This window comes from Bos indicus x Bos taurus, chromosome 22 (genome assembly GCF_003369695.1).
Source record: "Bos indicus x Bos taurus breed Angus x Brahman F1 hybrid chromosome 22, Bos_hybrid_MaternalHap_v2.0, whole genome shotgun sequence".
Taxonomy (NCBI): domain Eukaryota; kingdom Metazoa; phylum Chordata; class Mammalia; order Artiodactyla; family Bovidae; genus Bos; species Bos indicus x Bos taurus.
The window spans coordinates 21862246-21879404 of NC_040097.1; the positions used below are offsets into that span (position 1 = coordinate 21862246).

A 17159-nucleotide genomic window follows, 5' to 3' on the forward strand; every position below is an offset into this window, starting at 1 on the left:
GGGACCCTAGGCAGGTCATTTAGTTTTGATCTCTGCCTCAGTTTCTCCATCCTCCACAGGGTGAGAATAATCACCCCCCCAGCTTGCGGGTTGTGAACGTTCGAAAGAATATGGTTTGAGTGGCGTGGAGCAAGCGCTCCGGCAATGTGAGCTTCTTTGGTTGTGGGAGTCCCTGGCGCAAGCAGCGCTAAGCGCCTACTGTATACCGGGCTCTGGGATAATACCCACTCAAGTCACTTTCAGACTTACTTGGGAGTTTCCTTTTGCATTAACCATCTTTCCCTCCAAATACCCTCCACCTGCAGTGGGAATCCGCGTGGGATCAGCGCCCAGACGCCGCCGCCCTAGCCCTTGCGGTGGCAAGGCTGCGTGGAAGCCCACTCCCCGGCCCCGCGCCACATTTCCTTCTGGCGCTGGGGAACATTGTTCCAGAAAACGTGGGCTGAATCGCGGTGCGAATATTAGGGGCGGGAGGAGAAGGCCCGGCGCGCCGAGCCAGTAATCCGAGCTCTTGATTATCCAGATTCGGATCAAACGGGGCGGCGGCGGCCGGCCCCCTCCTGGGAATGATTAGATGATTAATGTAATGCTGTTTGAAGGGTCTCTGTTTTCTCTCTTAATTTGGGTCATTACTTAGAAAGCAAGCGTGAGATCATTTCATCAGCGTGCTCGGCGGCGGAGATAGCTATTCAGGAAATGGGCTAACTGAGCGGTAATCAGGACGCTGGGGGCGGCGGCGGCTGCGAGCCGCAGGAGCCCGGATGCGCCCTCCCGCGGCAGGGCGCACCGCACCCGGAGGCCGGCCTCAGACCACAGCGCGGGCCGCGGAGCCCTAAAGCTCGGAATGGGCTGGGACACTTGGCCCCCAGTTCTCGCCGCCAGGAATGACTGAGTGGAAGAGTGGCTCCCCTTACATCACCCAGACAAGAGGGAATGCCCAGAAGCGCCCCGGCGCGGCAGTGCCCATGCCATCTACCCCACTGTGGTGGGGCTCTTTGCTCTAGGACACGCATCCCAAACCTGCTCTCCAACACCTAGCCACTTTGAATCCCTTCTTTTTAAAAAACTCACCCAAATATGGCAACACCCAGAATCCCTTGGTCAGAACAGTTAGCAAATAAAAACTTGGTACAACGTGAGGGCCGTTGTAGGCCTTTACATCCTTGGTTCCTGGGGGGATCTGAACACGTTAGCGTGGCAGGAGGACCGATCTGGCCTCACCCTGGTTCCAGTGCCCTCAGAAAACGTCGCATGTGCGCGGCCGAGAAATGCTTAAAACGCCTATTTCTTTTTCATTCTTTAGGGTTGCTGAGCTGATTTGCGGCGAGGGGAGAGGGGGTAAAAGAAAAGACGCACTAAGGATTCTGTTTATTGAGTTATATATGTATATATTCCGTGTTCGTGTGTACAGGAGAATTTACATGGCTGTATAAAGATGGCTGGGGGCGCCGCGCTCTTCCGGGACGTTCACGTGACAGGCTGGGGTTAAAACCCGCTGCCGCCGGAGGAGAAGCCAGAAGCCGAGGCCTGGAATTAAATACGTTTCGGCGCGCTGGGTTTAAATAAGTTTCCCGAATATACAAAGGTGGGGAGCCAGGCGTTTGCTGCCAGTCATCGAGGAAACGTTTAGCTTTCCAAAAATATGCTGGTTTCGATAAATAGATTTTAGCCTTTCTGCTATAGCTTTTTTTCTCTCTCTCTCTTTCCTTTCTCTTAATTTTAGAAATAAGTTTATACGTGTGATCTGTTTGGGGGTTGGATAGGACTGGAAGGGAGGGTGAGGCAGGAGCTCTCAGCTCTGCACTGTCCGAGTCAGGTCCTTTGTGGAGGGGGCGGCGGGGCCCACGCTGTCGTGGAGTTTGCGCACGTGTTTCTTTAAGTCAAAGTTTCTGCAAAACCCTTTGCCGCAAGTGGCGCACGTGAAAGGCTTCTTGTCGTTGTGGGTGTGCATGTGGAAGGTCAGGTTGTAGACTTGGTGGAAGGCCTTGTTGCAAATGGTACATTTGTACTGCTTCTCGCCGCTGTGGGTCAGCTTGTGATTCTTGTAGTTCCCTACAGGAGACCAAAAACAAAAAGGGGGGGAGGGTAAAGTGGGACGGGGAGGGGCCGGGTGTCCCGGGGTTGGCTCAGGTGCCCGCGTAAAGAAGGCGACGCTTGGCTAGGCAGGCGCGACCTCTCCGAGTGAAGAAGTTGTCAAACTTCGTACGCGTCAAGCCCCGGGCTCTCACTACAGGATGCAGGGCCGAGTCCCGCGTAGCCGCCCCGCGTCCCAGCCCCGCCGGGGCCTGAGGCCCGCGCAGCATCCCTCCCGCTGAGCTCCGCCGGCCTGGAAACTTTTGTGCTGCCCAGAGAGATGCATGGGGCCCTTCTCCGGGCCGCCGCCTCGCTCGAAGAAATTCGCATGAACCCGGACTTCGTCCCCTATTATTATTATTTTCTTATTATTAAAGTTACTCCCTATGGTCCCCTAACCACTTGGAGATCCGAACGTGCCTGGGAAAATCCAAGCGGAATGCTGGAGACAGTAGCGGTTTTCCCCAGTCTAAACTGTTCCCAGGAGGTGGATTACGCCTCGAATTTTTTTTTTTTTTTTCCATTTTCAAAAGAATCCCGGCTACAAAGGGACGCTTCCGCCATAGGGCGATACCTTGTCTTTTCCCAACTTCCTTTCCCTCTACCCCTTTCCTTCTTCCCATCTCCCAAATTCACAGTCTCCCCGTGCAACCAGCTTGAGTCCAGCGAGCTCTACTAATCCAACCCGGAGAGCTTCCACCGAAACCCCGTACAACCCGATTCCAAAGAAATGCTGCGCCTGAGCCCGCGGCCCTCGCGCGCGCTCTCTCCAGATCCTTCTTTGCCTTCCCGCTAGCGATGACCTGCCGAGACCCAAGGGGAGGTGAGGAGAGGGCCTCGCCCTACACGTTACCTTTTTGGTGAAAGCCTTTGCCGCAAAATTCACAGACGAAGGGCTTGTAGCCCGCGTGGATGCGAATGTGTGTGTTGAGCGTGGAGCTGCGGTTGAAGGCTTTGCCGCACTGGTTGCATTTATGCGGCTTTTCCTGCGGAGAGGGGCGTGCGCATCATGAGGCTGAGGCCCCGGCCAGGAGAAGCCACCTTGGGGGGCACCTGGAAGGGGCACACCGAAGGGACAGGGGCCTCTGGTGGGGGTTATAACGGGAACCCTTGGTCATTCTCTCCCCAACCCCATCACTTAGTTCCGGGTGTTGGGTACGGGTCGGGCCAGACCCGGGGCCCACGTACCTGGGTGTGGATAATTTTGTGTCTGCAGAGCGTGCTGGCCTGGCGGAAGCCTTTGCCACAGACTTTGCACACGAACGGTCTGGCTCCAGTGTGGACTGGCATGTGGCGGGTGAGGTTATAGTGAGCGTTAAACACCTATGGAAGCACACAAGGGGGCCTTGTGGCTGGCTGTCCGAGTCCGCCTGGCAGGGTTGGGGGGGCGGGCACGCAGAGACCACCTCCCCCAACCAAAACCCCCTTCAGAAACCACAGCCCTTTTCATTTTGTAAAGAGCTTCCCAATCCACTGTTCGTGCCAGTCCTGTGAGGCTGCTGACAAAGGCATCCCCACTTTACAGAAAAGGAAACTGAGGCCCAACTGTGCTCTCAATTCGAGTAGACAGCTACTAGGGAGCTCCCAAATTTGAGAAAGGGGCCGTCCAGGCTGCCCCTCAAGGAAGCAGCTGCTCACCCCTCCCAGATTCCGAGGACCCCGAGCCTCACCTTTCCGCACACCTCACAGGTGAAGTTTTTAGGCTTGCCGTCCGCTGAGCCACCGGGCAGCTTGCTGTGGCCCTTGACGCCGCCGCGCTCAGCAGTCAGGGCCGAGTTCTCCTTCAGCACCTGCTCCAGCGGCGCAGGCAAGCGCTCCTTATGGGCGTAGGGGGCTGGATGGGCAAACTTGTCCGCGGTCAGGCCGGCCAACTTGGCGTTCTCCAGCAAAAAGAGCTTGGGGTGCGCAGCCAGGGCAGCGGGGGCCTGTGTGTTGAGGAGACCGGACGGGAAGAGGTGGCCGCCGAGGAGCTCAGACGGCGGGTAAGTGGCGGAGTCCAGGTAGTTGAAGTAGTAGAGCGAACCGCTGGCCGGAAGCCCCACAGCCTGGTTGATGACCTGCGGCTTGATGACCCTGCCCGCGGGCAGCGCCGACGGTACCAGGCCCAGCTCGGCCTTGCAGCACACGCCACAGTTGGTTTTGCACAAGCCGCTGGCGCCGCACACCGGGGCCCCCCCACCGCCGCCTCCACCTCCTCCTCCGCCGCCGCCGCTGCCGCCCGCCCGGAGGCTGCTTTTCCAGAGCTCAGAGTAACTGAGCAGCGTCTTGGACGGCATCTCGTAGCCTAGGGGCTGGAGGGGGATCATACAGGGCAGCGGCGAGCAGAGGTTGAGCAATTTCTTGCCCTGGCCGCTATCCGCCTCCAGTGCCCCCGGCCGGGGCTCAAAGGGCGCGCGGGGCTCCGACGTCTTAGCCATGATGCGCTCGATGGAAAAGGCCAGAGTCTTGGAAGTGGCCGGCGACGCTCCTGCGCGCGGGCAGGCCGGGGGCACCATGGTCTCCAGGGAAGCCGAGCTTGCCATGGCGCGCCGAGCCGAGTCGTACCGGACTGGGCCAGGGCGCAGCCTCTCTCCTCTAAGTCTGCATTCCGGAAAAGGCAGGGAGGGAAACCGCAATTTAATAAGCACCTTGTCGGGTCCAGGTCACCCATTTGCATTCAAATGAACAGGGGCAGAACAAAGTGCACCCAAGGGTACCAAATTACCGCCCATTAACCCGCCGCGCAAAGGAACCCACCAGCCCCTGCCCCGGGACTTTGAAAGGGGGGAAAAGGGGGAGGGTTTACAGAGGAAGAAGAGAGAGGGAGAAAAAGAAAGAAAGAAAAGAGCCTCAAATTAACCCCCCTGAGCCGCTCCCTGGACCCTGGCCTCCGCCACGCGTGCTGGGAGCTAGATAGTGAAGGGGCAAAGTTAAAGAGGACCGGGAGAGCCACCTCGCATTTACCTCTTTCCCCCACCGCCAAGGAGATGCGGTCCGAGCCATGCAGCCTGTCTCCTCTGTCACATTTTGATGGCAAACATCTTCCCCTCCGCGTGAGATCACTGTCTTTTACATTCAGCTGACATCACATGAAGTCACTTGAAGTGGAATGACATGGGCGGCGGCGCGGCTCCTGTAGCGGCCCCTGTGTTCCACCGCGCCTGCCGGCCGCCGCCGCCACCGCCCCTCAAACTTTAAAAGGAGGCAACTGGCGCCCGCGCTCCCCTCGGGAAAGTGCGAGCGGTTCGCGAATCGGGAAGGAGGGAAGAGATGGGAGGGGGAGGGGGAGGAATCGTGATGGTTTTGCCGGTGGAAAAAAAAAAGGGTGGGGGGGAGCCCAAACCCAGGCAGAGTTCCGTGCGTGATTCACAACTTTGGGGGCCTATAGGTTTGGGGGACGCGGAGAGGGCAGGGGGTCCCGGGCGCGCCGCCTCAAAGGGCCCCTGGGTGTCCGTCTAGTCACCGAAGTATCCCTTAGCCCTCTGCAGCCGCGCTGGGCATCGTGCTAATAAACTGCCATTTACCCACGGAGCCGGCGCCAGCCCCGAACACGCGCAAATGATAATTACCTCATTAGGATGTGGCGCAGGGACGCGGGCGCTGCGTTTGGAGGGGGGAACTTGTTAATGGGGAAATATTAATTTATGCAAAAACAACCAGCTCGCCTTGGCTGGCGTCGGAGGTCGGGAGAGAGCTCCTGCAGCCAAAGGACGACCCCGTAGCGTCCGTAGGAGCAAGGCCGCGCGCCCAGATCCTGGGGGCTTCGGCGCCTGGAGGGTGCGCGTCCCCCTCTCCGACTCGCTCTCCGCCTGCGGCTGAGGGAGGCTGCACCCTGAGCGGGAGGGCTGTTTGAGAGCTTGATTGATCGGGATCGCTGATTTGTGATCGGGTTTCTGAGGCAAAGCCCGACTCCGCTGCGGGTTCAGGGCTGCGAGCAAGGAGGATTCCGAGGGCAGGTCTCCCCGCTGACGGGTACTTACTGTTTGTATAATTGAGACGGTCCAATCTCCACCTGTTTAAGGAGCAGATTGAAACAGCAGAACCTCCCCTGGATCCTATTAAAACGTTTTTCCTCCTAAGGCCATTCAGTCGAACCAATTTTCCGAAGTGATTCATAGAGCTGAATTCTGCCAAGGCAGCTCTTTCACTTTTAGCCACTAAAGCACCGCGTGGAACCGGGTTTTGTGTTTTTCTAAAATAAAGAGAAGGATTATCAGAGGGGAGAGGGAGGAGGACTGAAGGGGGGCGGGCAGAGACTTAGTGTGGCCAGAGGTACACGCAGAGGGAAGAAAAGGCCCTTTTCTAGACAGGCCCCAAGTAAGTTCGGAGGAATTCAGCGTTTTGTGCCTCGCCACAAAAGCAGCGCACTCCGCGCTCGGTTTGGAGGGGCTGAATTCATCTGTTTGCAGACCATTCCACCTGCGTATCACAACAAACTGCTCAAAGACGCTCCAGCACTTTCAACAGGCCGGGTGCTCTTGGCGACAACAAAAGTGATCGAGGTTGAGGGTTCTTATGGGGAGGGGGACAGCGGCTAGCAGGAGAGCGAGGGAGAGAATTAGGTTTAGGAAAGGAGAAGGGGGATTCTGGGGTTAAAAAAAAAAAAAAACTTTTGGAGGGTTTTGTTTGCTGGACAATTATATCTTGCTTGTCGGCTTTTGCAAAACCAGGAGCTTTGTAGCAGCAACTACAGTTTCAGAGGATTATGGTTGGTATAATATGAGCAAACAGGGCTGAGGGTTTGATAGTGAATTTTCTCTCCAAAGGTGTAAGATCTTGTGGAGCTCCAGAGAGTGCTGGTGGGAAGAAAACCCTCTCCCTTCTCACTTGAGTGCCCCATCCCAGGCCTCTCTCATGCAAAATATCCCAGGAAAACCAGCAGGGGAAAAAGACAGGAAAGGTCTAGTTTTAAATTCAGGCAAACCACTCCTTTCTCCCCTTTGGAATTTCTCTTTTCTACCCACTCCCCCTCTGACGTGTAACTGCAGACATGATATGGATGTGGCAGGTAAAAAAAAGGAAAAGTGTACTTGGAACGCTAGGAGAGAGAGCAGAGAGAGAGGTATCCGGGGGAAAGTGGCCTGGATGGCCACGGCTGTGGTTTAATTCTTCCACCCTGCCAAACCTGGAAACTACCCCTAAATTCAGCAGTCTTAAATATGTTATACAGCATCCCCCCCTCCCCCCCAATTTCCAAATTTCAAAGCTAGAAAGAGGCTAACTCCTCTGGAAGAGTACATTTCCATATAGCCTATTTAATTTAGATGTTCAGAGAGGCAGAATTCCAGACTCAGTATGCCCCCATCCCTATGTTAATGTAAAAACAAGACAGATAAACTACCCCCTACCCCACCCCACCACCAAACAGGAAACAAATCAACAACTCACCCTGACATTGAAACAGTATCAATAACACCCGAAGGTCTCACAACCTGCATTTCTATCCCGACTTTCCTGTGGATCCCGTTCAGCCATCAGCACTTGCACCCCAACCCCCTTTCCAATTTGGGTAATTGTTGATCTCTGCAGCAGCTCGAAAGATCTGCTGGTCTGAAAGCTCCATCAGGCTGAAAGGCTTCCAAAGACTTCCCATGAACCTGCCTTGCCATCCCTAGTGCTTTTCGGAGCTGCAGAAGCCATCTCTCTCTCCCCAGCATCACAAAGGAGTGCTACCTCCACAGAAAGAAAACATTTGGGTAAAAACAAGTTGCCCCTAATGTGCCTCTCTTTCCAAATGTTGGGTGAATACACTGGCTTTTATGAAAGTATTTAATTAGCTTCCACAAACTTCTCCTTCCCTGCCTGCAGATTATATTGAAGTGGAGGGTTGGAAACTATTTTACACCTTGCCACTCACATGTTAATTAATCTCTATCTAACCCTAATTGCAGTTTATTCAAGCACCGCTCAACAGCTCACCCACACAATAAACACTGATCCTACTTTTATACATATTACTTCACGTTAACACATTGAGTAATTAACTCCAGTACCAACTAATAGTGCAAACAAATATTTTCTGTAAACGAGATGATTTCAGGCAGAATAATAGAGGACTGGGGAAACGTGGCACTCGGTGGAGGCAATGTTGAGATTTCGATTTGCTGCTCCCAGCCCTCTAAATTCATTCTCAACCGCAGCATCTTTTTTCCCCCTGAGGCTGAAATGCTTTTTAGAAAGGAGGGGGGTGGGGAACAATATGGAAATGTGACAATTTTTCGGAGTTCTTGGAGGGGTTCTTCAAGAATAAGGACAACTTTTTTCCACCCACACATTTTTAGTGAAGGAAAAAAAATCTGGAGTAACTGGACAGTAAGGGCAATCGGAGGCTAGCTGGAGAGCAACTATCTCAGGGATGTGGATCCCTTCACGACAAAAGTTTTCCAAAACCTCCTACTCTAAGCAAGTCCTGTCGTTTTAAGCAATGGTTCTAGGAGAGGAGTGAGCAGTGACTATTCAGATAGATAAGAAATCCCAGGCTCTCTCCCAATCCAGACTAGCATACACGTGGCTCTGAGGGGCCAGTGCCTTGGTCTCAGCCCCAAACAAGGCACCTGACCTGGAGGCCCGCGGCCGCGGTGCAAGCAAGGCCCACTAGGCCTCACTCAGCGCGCCGCTCTGCCCCAGGGGACAGATGACAAGAGGTTGCATGCCCGCAGTCCCGGAGCACCCAGGCCAGGGGCTGCCGGCCTTGCTGGACGGCGCGGGCTGCAGCTCTTCGAGCTCGGCCTGTCAGCCCTGGACCCACCGTGGGGTCCTCTCGGGCCCTGTGGCCTCAGCTTCAGGCCCTTCTCCTCCTGGGCGCCTCCGCCGAAAGCCAGACGCTTTCGTCTCGGCCCATCTGGCCCACGTTTGGGCCTCCACAGCTCGGCCGCGGTGGGGAAACACTGCCAGGGTTGCGCCTGACGCCTCTCGCGGCCGGTGCTCTTCCCACGCTGCAGAGCGGGGTGCCACGGCCCGGTGCTCCGCAGCGCCGCTGGGCCTGACCCGGACAGCGACCTCGGGGATCGGCGGCTGTGGGACGCCGCGCCCGGGGCCAAGCTGCTCGCACACCACTGACTGCGGATCCAGGCTCAACCAGGGACCGGAGCGCAATGTTTTAATTGAAATTGCAGGTTTAAGCACAGCTGGCGGCTGTCTATTGATTTTGCAGAGGCTTCTCTTGTGGGAAGCATATTAAATATGACTGGCACGGCTAGAGTCTTCCTCCCTCTACCCCCTCCCTCCGGCCTTTTTATGGTCACTAAGCCGAACACTGTAAGGATGACTTTTGTTTTCAAAAATGTCTTAATGCCAGAAATCGCCCTCACTTTAGAGTAAATTACTTAGCAGACGCCTTCCTGGGGTGTAGACAACCTCAGAGGAAAACCCACCTCGGGAGCAAAAGCTCACACGTTTGCATTACTTCTGAGATGGCAGAGGGAAAAGGCAAGCATTTCTGCTCCACAGAAGTGTTGCAATTCCAGCCCTGGTGGCTTGTGTCTCCTGGTGCTAGATGGCAAGAGGTGCTGTGTTTTTTGTTGTTGTTGTTGTTTTTTAAGTATTACGATTATAATTATTTCCTCACCCTATTATTAGGTTGCAATACATAATATAGCGTCCTGTGTCCTCTCTCCAGGGAGCTGAGTAGCTTGGGGGCCACTGCAGGCTGGAGGCTGCTGAGTTTGGGGAAATGCCCACTGGGCAGATTTGATATTCTTTCTCACCGCTGCTCTGAAACTCGTTTGGAAACAAATAAACAAACAAAAACCAAATCAACCAAATACACAAACCCAAACCAAACAAACTTCATGGTTTAAGGAGTCTCTCTCTTTTCCTTCTTCTTTCTAAAGGGATATTTAGGATCGGATTTACCCGGTGCTGCGTTTAATCGCTGAAAATAGATTAACTTCTGCAGAGAAATTCTTCTGCGATCTCCTTTTTTTTTTTTTTTTCAATCCCCTAGGAAGCATTTTATTGAAAACATTCGAACCGGCTTGCCAGCGGCGGGCTTGTCCAAGGCCCAGGGGCCTCTGCCTTTAGTGCCCGCAGTGAGCTGGATTAGTGCGTCGGGAAGACAAAAGAGGCCCTGATCCCCCGGCCAGGCAAGGCCCGGAGCGCCCGGTCGCCGGTAACGCGTACCGCGCGAGCACAGTCTTGGGCCCGGGCCTCCAGGGACAGATGGGCCAGAGCCGTCTGCATCTGCCCGCGTCCTGAGAGATGCTGCGGCGCCCACAGCCAGGGTGGCGAAGCGCCCGGCCCACTGCACCCGGCTGTTTCACAGCGCCCCTCGCATCCGGGGACTGGTTTGGAAATCTCAGTGCACCCACAGACTGGTTTTTACCCTTGAAGAGGAGAGATGCCTATACATCAAGGGCAGCCGGCTTTGCTGCCAAGGAGGGAGGAGGATGGTGCTGTGAACCTATCAAGGTTTCCAGGACTCTCTCAACCCCCACCCCAATCGCTGCAGAGGACTTCCACCTCGTCTTCGGAAATCCGGGGCAGTGTGCGCACTCTTTGGCCAGAGGGAATCTCCCCAGAGAGCAGATCTGCAGCCCCTACACGCAGGTTTGGTGTGCTGTCCCCTCTGCTTTCGATGCACATATAACCACACTGATGCATATATATGCATGTGTAAGTATATTGTGTGTATATGTATATATGTTCACTGCTCTCCACAACCCTTCACTTAAAATGCCTTTTGATTAGGACTCTGAATCCAATACCTGCATGTCGCAGTTTGCCAGCGGACCTGTCACGTCCTGGGCCGTAGTGGGGGCAGGTAGTCATCTTGTAAATGCTTTTTTTCCTTGCCACGAGATTTCCAGGTGCAACTCAAAGGAAACAATAGTTTACAAAGAAGTTATATTTTACATATATTTTACACATTATGTACATACATATAAGTGTGCATTTTATATATATATGAAATAAAAAGGCATTTTGTAGGAGTAACAGACCCTGTAGCTCGGATGCTGTCGGATTTCTAACTCCCTGGGAAGACGGCTTAGGATCCTCCGCGTTATTTAACTTGGCAGCTAGTTAAACTCCGCGGTGGAGCCTGCCCAAAGGTATTAGCGTTAAGTGCTAAGAGCTGGAGTTAAGCCGGCAGTGAAAAGGAGGGACTGGAGGGGCCAAAGGGGAAAGAGGAACTGATTCCAGGTTCACCCAAACTTCTGGAAGTCTGCCGGGCAGAGTAGGGCTGAGTTGGATGGCCTGTTGGACAGGAATCCCGAACTCTGTGATCGTGATCGCTATACAAGCGAATCTCCTGGTACTGTTTTGTTTGCTTGGTTGGTTTGGCTTGGCTTTGCTAGGTGTGCATAAGAATGGAAAAGTTCTTTCCTGCCCAGTTTTCTTGAGTTCTCACTAGTTCACGCGAATCCCATCTTCTCCTCACCTAGGTAAAGACTTCATCTGCGTGCTCACCTCTGGAGTTTGCAGTTGGGCTTAGGTAACAAAATAGGAACTGTGAAAGTGCTAAGTAGTGCTCCAGCAAGAATGAATACATCTCTTTCTGCTTCCATCCCTGTCTCCCTGTCACATACAGACCCTCCTGCTTTGGGGGTTCAGCTAGGGTGGCCATGAGTAGGTGATTACTTACTACTGAGGGCCTTTTACATGCCAGGCACAGTAGTAGCTAAATATCCACTCTAGTCAGTTCTCAGTTTTGTCCTATAAAGTCAGTATCTACAGCCAATGTGCCCATTATACAGATAACATGTCCAAGGTCACATAACTGGCAAGAGACTGGCAGGTCCATACTCCTAAGGACCATGCCAAGAAAAACACAAAAAACACCATCTAGACAATTAGCCTGAGTTGGCTGATGGAGTGTAAACTGGGAAAACTTGGAGTAGAGTGTAAACACTTGGAAAATTGGTTGGCAGTAACAATTAAATTTGAATATGTGCATTCCTTATAACCCAGCAATTCCACTCCTAAGTATATACACAGCAGAAGCGTGCACTTAAGTTCACCAAAAGACAGGTACTAGAATGTTCATAGCAGCACTGTTTGTATAGTCCTATGTTGGAAATTTCCTGAATAACCATCAAGTGTGGCAGATCAGATCAGATCAGTCGCTCAGTCGTGTCCGACTCTTTGCGACCCCATGAATCGCAGCACGCCAGGCCTCCCTGTCCATCAAAAACTCCTGGAGTTCACTGAGACTCACGTCCATTGAGTTAGTGATGCCATCCAGCCATCTCATCCTCTGTCGTCCCCTTCTCCTCTTGCCCCCAATCCCTCCCAGTGTCAGAGTCTTTTCCAATGAGTGAACTCTTCGCATGAGGTGGCCAAAGTACTGGAGTTTCAGCTTTAGCATCATTCCTTCCAAAGAAATCCCAGGGCTGATCTCCTTCAGAATGGACTGGTTGGATCTCCTTGCAGTCCAAGGGACTCTCAAGAGTTTTCTCCAACACCACAGTTCAAAAGCATCAATTCTTCGGCGCTCAGCCTTCTTCACAGTCCAACTCTCACATCCATACATGACCACAGGAAAAACCATAGCCTTGACTAGATGAACCTTTGTTGGCAAAGTAATATCTCTGCTTTTGAATATGCTATCTAGGTTGGTCATAACTTTCCTTCCAAGGAGTAAGCGTCTTTTAATTTCATGGCTGCAGTCACCATCTTCAGTGATTTTGGAGCCCAGAAAAATAAAGTCTGACACTGTTTCCACTGTTTCCCCATCTATTTGCCATGAAGTGATGGGACCAGATGCCATGATTTCATTTTCTGAATGTTGAGCTTTAAGCCAACTTTTTCACTCTCCACTTTCACTTTCATCAAGAGGCTTTTGAGTTCCTCTTCACTTTCTGCCATAAGGGTGGTGTCATCTGCATATCTGAGGTTATTGATATTTCTCCCGGCAATCTTGATTCCAGCTTGTGTTTCTTCCAGTCCAGCGTTTCTCATGATGTACTCTGCATATAAGTTAAATAAACAGGGTGACAATATACAGCCTTGACGTACTCCTTTTCCTATTTGGAACCAGTCTGTTGTTCCATGTCCAGTTCTAACTGTTGCTTCCTGACCTGCATACAAATTTCTCAAGAGGCAGATCAGGTGGTCTGGTATTCCCATCTCTTTCAGAATTTGCCACAGTTTATTGTGATCCACACAGTCAAAGGCTTTGGCTTAGTCAATAAAGCAGAAATAGATGTTTTTCTGGAACTCTCTTGCGTTTTGCATGATCCAGCGGATGTTGACAATTTGATCTCTGGTTCCTCTGCCTTTTCTAAAACCAGCTTGAACATCAGGAAGTTCACGGTTCACATATTGCTGAAACCTGGCCTGGAGAATTTTGAGCATTTTTACTAGCGTGTGAGATGAGTGCAATTGTGCAGTAGTTTGAGCATTCTTTGGCATTGCTTTTCTTTGGGACTGGAATGAAAACTGACCTTTTCCAGTCCTGTGGCCACTGCTGAGTTTTCCAAATTTGCTGGCATATTGAGTGCAGCACTTTCATAGCATCATCTTTCAGGATTTGGAATAGCTCAGCTGGAATTCCATCACCTCCACTAGCTTTGTTCGTAGTGATGCTTTCTAAGGCCCACTTGACTTCACATCCAGGATGTCTGGCTCTAGGTCAGTGATCACACCATCGTGATTATCTGGGTTGTGAAGATCTTTTTTGTACAGTTCTTCTGGGTATTCTTGCCATCTCTTCTTAATATCTTCTGCTTCTGTTAGGTCCATACCATTTCTGTCCTTTATCGAGCCCATGTTTGCATGAAATGTTCCTTTGGTATCTCTGATTTTCTTGAAGAGATCTGTAGTCTTTCCCATTCTGTTGTTTTCCTCTATTTCTTTGCATTGATCACTGAAGAAGGGTTTCTTATCTCTTCTTGCTATTCTTTGGAACTCTGCATTCTGATGTTTATATCTTTCCTTTTCTCCTTTGCTTTTTGCTTCTCTTCTTTTCACAGCTATTTGTAAGGCCTCCCCAGACAGCCATTTTGCTTTTTTGCATTTCTTTTCCATGGGAATGGTCTTGATCCCTGTCTCCTGTACAATGTCATGAACCTCATTCCATAGTTCATCAGGCACTCTATCTATCAGATCTAGGTCCTTAAATCTATTTCTCACTTCCACTGTATAATCATAAGGGATTTGATTTAGGTCATACCTGAATGGTCTAGTGGTTCTCCCCACTTTCTTCAATTTAAGTCTGAATTTGGCAATAAGGAGTTCATGGTCTGAGCCACAGTCAGCTCCTGGTCTTGTTTTTGCTGACTGGATAGAGCTTCTCCATCTTTGGCTGCAAAGAATATAATCAATCTGATTTCGGTATTGACCATCTGGGGATGTCCATGTGTAGAGTCTTCTCTTGTGTTGTTGGAAGAAGGTGTTTGTTTTGACCAGTGCATTTTCTTGGCAAAACTCTATTAGTCTTTGCCGTGCTTCATTCCGTATTCCAAGGCCAAATTTGCCTGTTACTCCAGGTGTTTCTTGACTTCCTTCTTTTGCATTCCAGTCCTCTATAATGAAAAGGACATCTTTTTTGTGTGTTAGTTTTAAAAGGTCTTGTAGGTCTTCATAGAATCGTTCAACTTCAGCTTCTTCAGCGTTACTGGTTGGGGCATAGACTTGGATTACTGTGATATTGAATGGCTTGCCTTGGAAATGAATAGAGATCATTCTGTCGTTTTTGAGATTGCATCCAAGTACTGCATTTTGGACTCTTTTATTGACCATGATGGCCAGTCCATTTCTTCTGAGGGATTCCTGCCCGCAGTAGTAGATATAATGGTCATCTGAGTTAAATTCACCCATTCCAGTCCATTTCAGTTCGCTGATTTCTAGAATGTCGACATTCACTCTTGCCATCTCTTGTTTGACCACTTCCAATTTGCCTTGATTCATGGACCTGACATTCCAGGTTCCTATGTAATATTGCTCTTTACAGCATCGGACCTTGCTTCTATCACCAGTCACATCCACAGCTGGGTATTCTTTTTGCTTTGGCTCCATCCCTTCGTCATTTCTGGAGTTATTTCTCCACTGATCTCCAGTAGCATATTGGGCACCTACTGACCTGGGGAGTTCCTCTTTCAGGATCCTATCATTTTGCCTTTTCATACTGTTCATGGGGTTCTCAAGGCAAGAATACTGAAGTGGTTTGCCATTCCCTTCTCCAGTGGACCACATTATGTCAGACCTCTCCACCATGACCCGCCTGTCTTGGGTTGCCCCAGGGGCATGACTTAGTTTCATTGAGTTAGACAAGGCTGTGGTCCTAGTGTGATTAGATTGACTAGTTTTCTGTGAGTATGGTTTCAGTGTGTTTGCCCTCTGATGCCCTCTTGCAACATCTACCGTCAAGTGTGGCACCCATAAATAAATCAGGATAAAATAATATACATCAATAAGAATCAACTAACCACTACTACACTAAACATGTCCATGAGTTTCATGAACATAATATTGAGCCAGATCCAGAAAACTCCACACTGCATGATTTCACTTAAGGTTCCAAGGAGGCAAAACTTGGGGTCATAATGGGGGCTTCTGGGGTGCTGGTAAGGGTTTGTTTTCTGATCTGGATTTTGGTTTGTGAATATTTTTTAAACTGTGCACACTTATTATGTGAATGTTTTGTGTATGTTTGTTATACTTCTATATATCAGTTAAATACACTTATCTGTTCACATTTTAAGATATCTATTATAATATCTCTTAAAGTCAAAGTGTTATTCACTCAGTCACGTCCGACTCTTCACAACCCCATGGACTATCGCCCGCCAGGCTCCTCTGTTCATGGAATTCTCCAGGCAAAAACACTGGACTGGGTTGCCGTTCCCTTCTCCAGGGGATCTTCCTGACTCAGGGATTGAACCCAGATCTCCCACACTGCAGGCAGGTTCTTTACCATCTGAGCCACCAGGGAAGCCTAATATCTCTGTATTTGTTAAATAAGTGAATTATCAGCCTGAATATGTCTAACTTACTCCCCGTCCCCAGTTTCCCCCAAAGATACTGCTCCTTATCTGCCTCTTGCCTTGCATTTCTTCCTTTGGACCAGACAACCACATCAATTAATTGGGCTCTCATAAAGACTTAAAAATAAGCAGCTTCCAGACTTCTAAGACAATTGTCTTTGGAGCCTGGGCATTGGATCCAACTTCCCAGGGAACCTGCAATGGGCTCAAGAATGCTTAATCAGGGGAGCTCATTTGAAGCATTCTGCTCACCCAAGATCTTAGCGTAGGGGTGGCAGCTTTGAACTTTGACCTGTACCCTTCACTGCAGGTGAAGCAGGTAAAGAAACTTTTGCCAGGAACTGCCTCAAACCTTCCAGAAACACAATCTGGCAGGTTGCGCTGGGAGATGGAGTCCTGGCTGAAGGTGGCAGGGTGGGATATGGCATGCTTGTAGGGACTAGCATTAATAGAAAACCTTGGCAAGTCCTTAGAGCTCAACTCACTGGTTCCTGGCCCAGAGGAGTCCAGGGGGAAAAAAGTCTTGGCTGCCTGGCAAAGTGACCCAGTTAGCAGAAGGAGCAGCTCTGCTTTAGGAGACGGTGGGGAAGTTTATTTCAGCAGGAAAAAGCTTTGGGGCACAGAAATCAAGTACTTGACAATTCCTTTCTGCAAAGCCAAAGTAAATTCTACCAGGGGCAATGGTTGCAAATCTGATCTCAGCACTTTAAGAAATAAATCTTAAAGAACCTACAACTAAAGCATTAAAGAGAAGGTAAGGAGGTAAGCTATAATTAAGACAGACTAAAAAGATAAAAATTCTCTGGCAAGTAGATGAGATAAGACCCAACATAAAGTAATTCATTCATTAGTTAGCCTCATCTATCTGAGACTTTCTGTACTGGGTACTTACAAGCTACATGCCAGAGATAGAGTGCTTACCAAGATAGACACAATCCATACCCTCATGCCTCTTCAGTTTAGTTTAGTTGCTCAGTCATATCTGACTCTTTGTGACCCCATGGACTGCAGCATGCCAGGCCTCACCAACTCCTGGAGCTTGCTCAAACTCATGTCCATCAAGTCAGTGATGCCATCCAACCATTGTCCCCTTCTCCTCCTGCCTTCAATCTTTCCCAGCATCAGGGTCTTTTCTAGTGAGTCAGTTCTTCGCATCAGGTGGCCAAAGTATTGGAGTTTCAG

The 17159-nt window shown here is 50.6% G+C and overlaps 1 protein-coding gene across 1 annotated transcript; it reads right to left on the minus strand.

Annotated features, from left to right (window-relative positions):
- Positions 1-1349: 1349 nt before the first annotated feature.
- FEZF2 (FEZ family zinc finger 2) lies at positions 1350-7614 on the minus strand. Its single transcript, XM_027523368.1, has 6 exons — positions 7441-7614; positions 5017-6244; positions 3744-4653; positions 3262-3396; positions 2927-3059; positions 1350-2052 (listed from the first exon to the last, which is right to left on the minus strand). Exons 3-6 carry the CDS (start codon positions 4593-4595, stop codon positions 1793-1795), a joined length of 1380 nt encoding a protein of 459 aa, XP_027379169.1. The 5' UTR covers positions 4596-4653; positions 5017-6244; positions 7441-7614; the 3' UTR covers positions 1350-1792.
- Positions 7615-17159: the final 9545 nt, after the last annotated feature.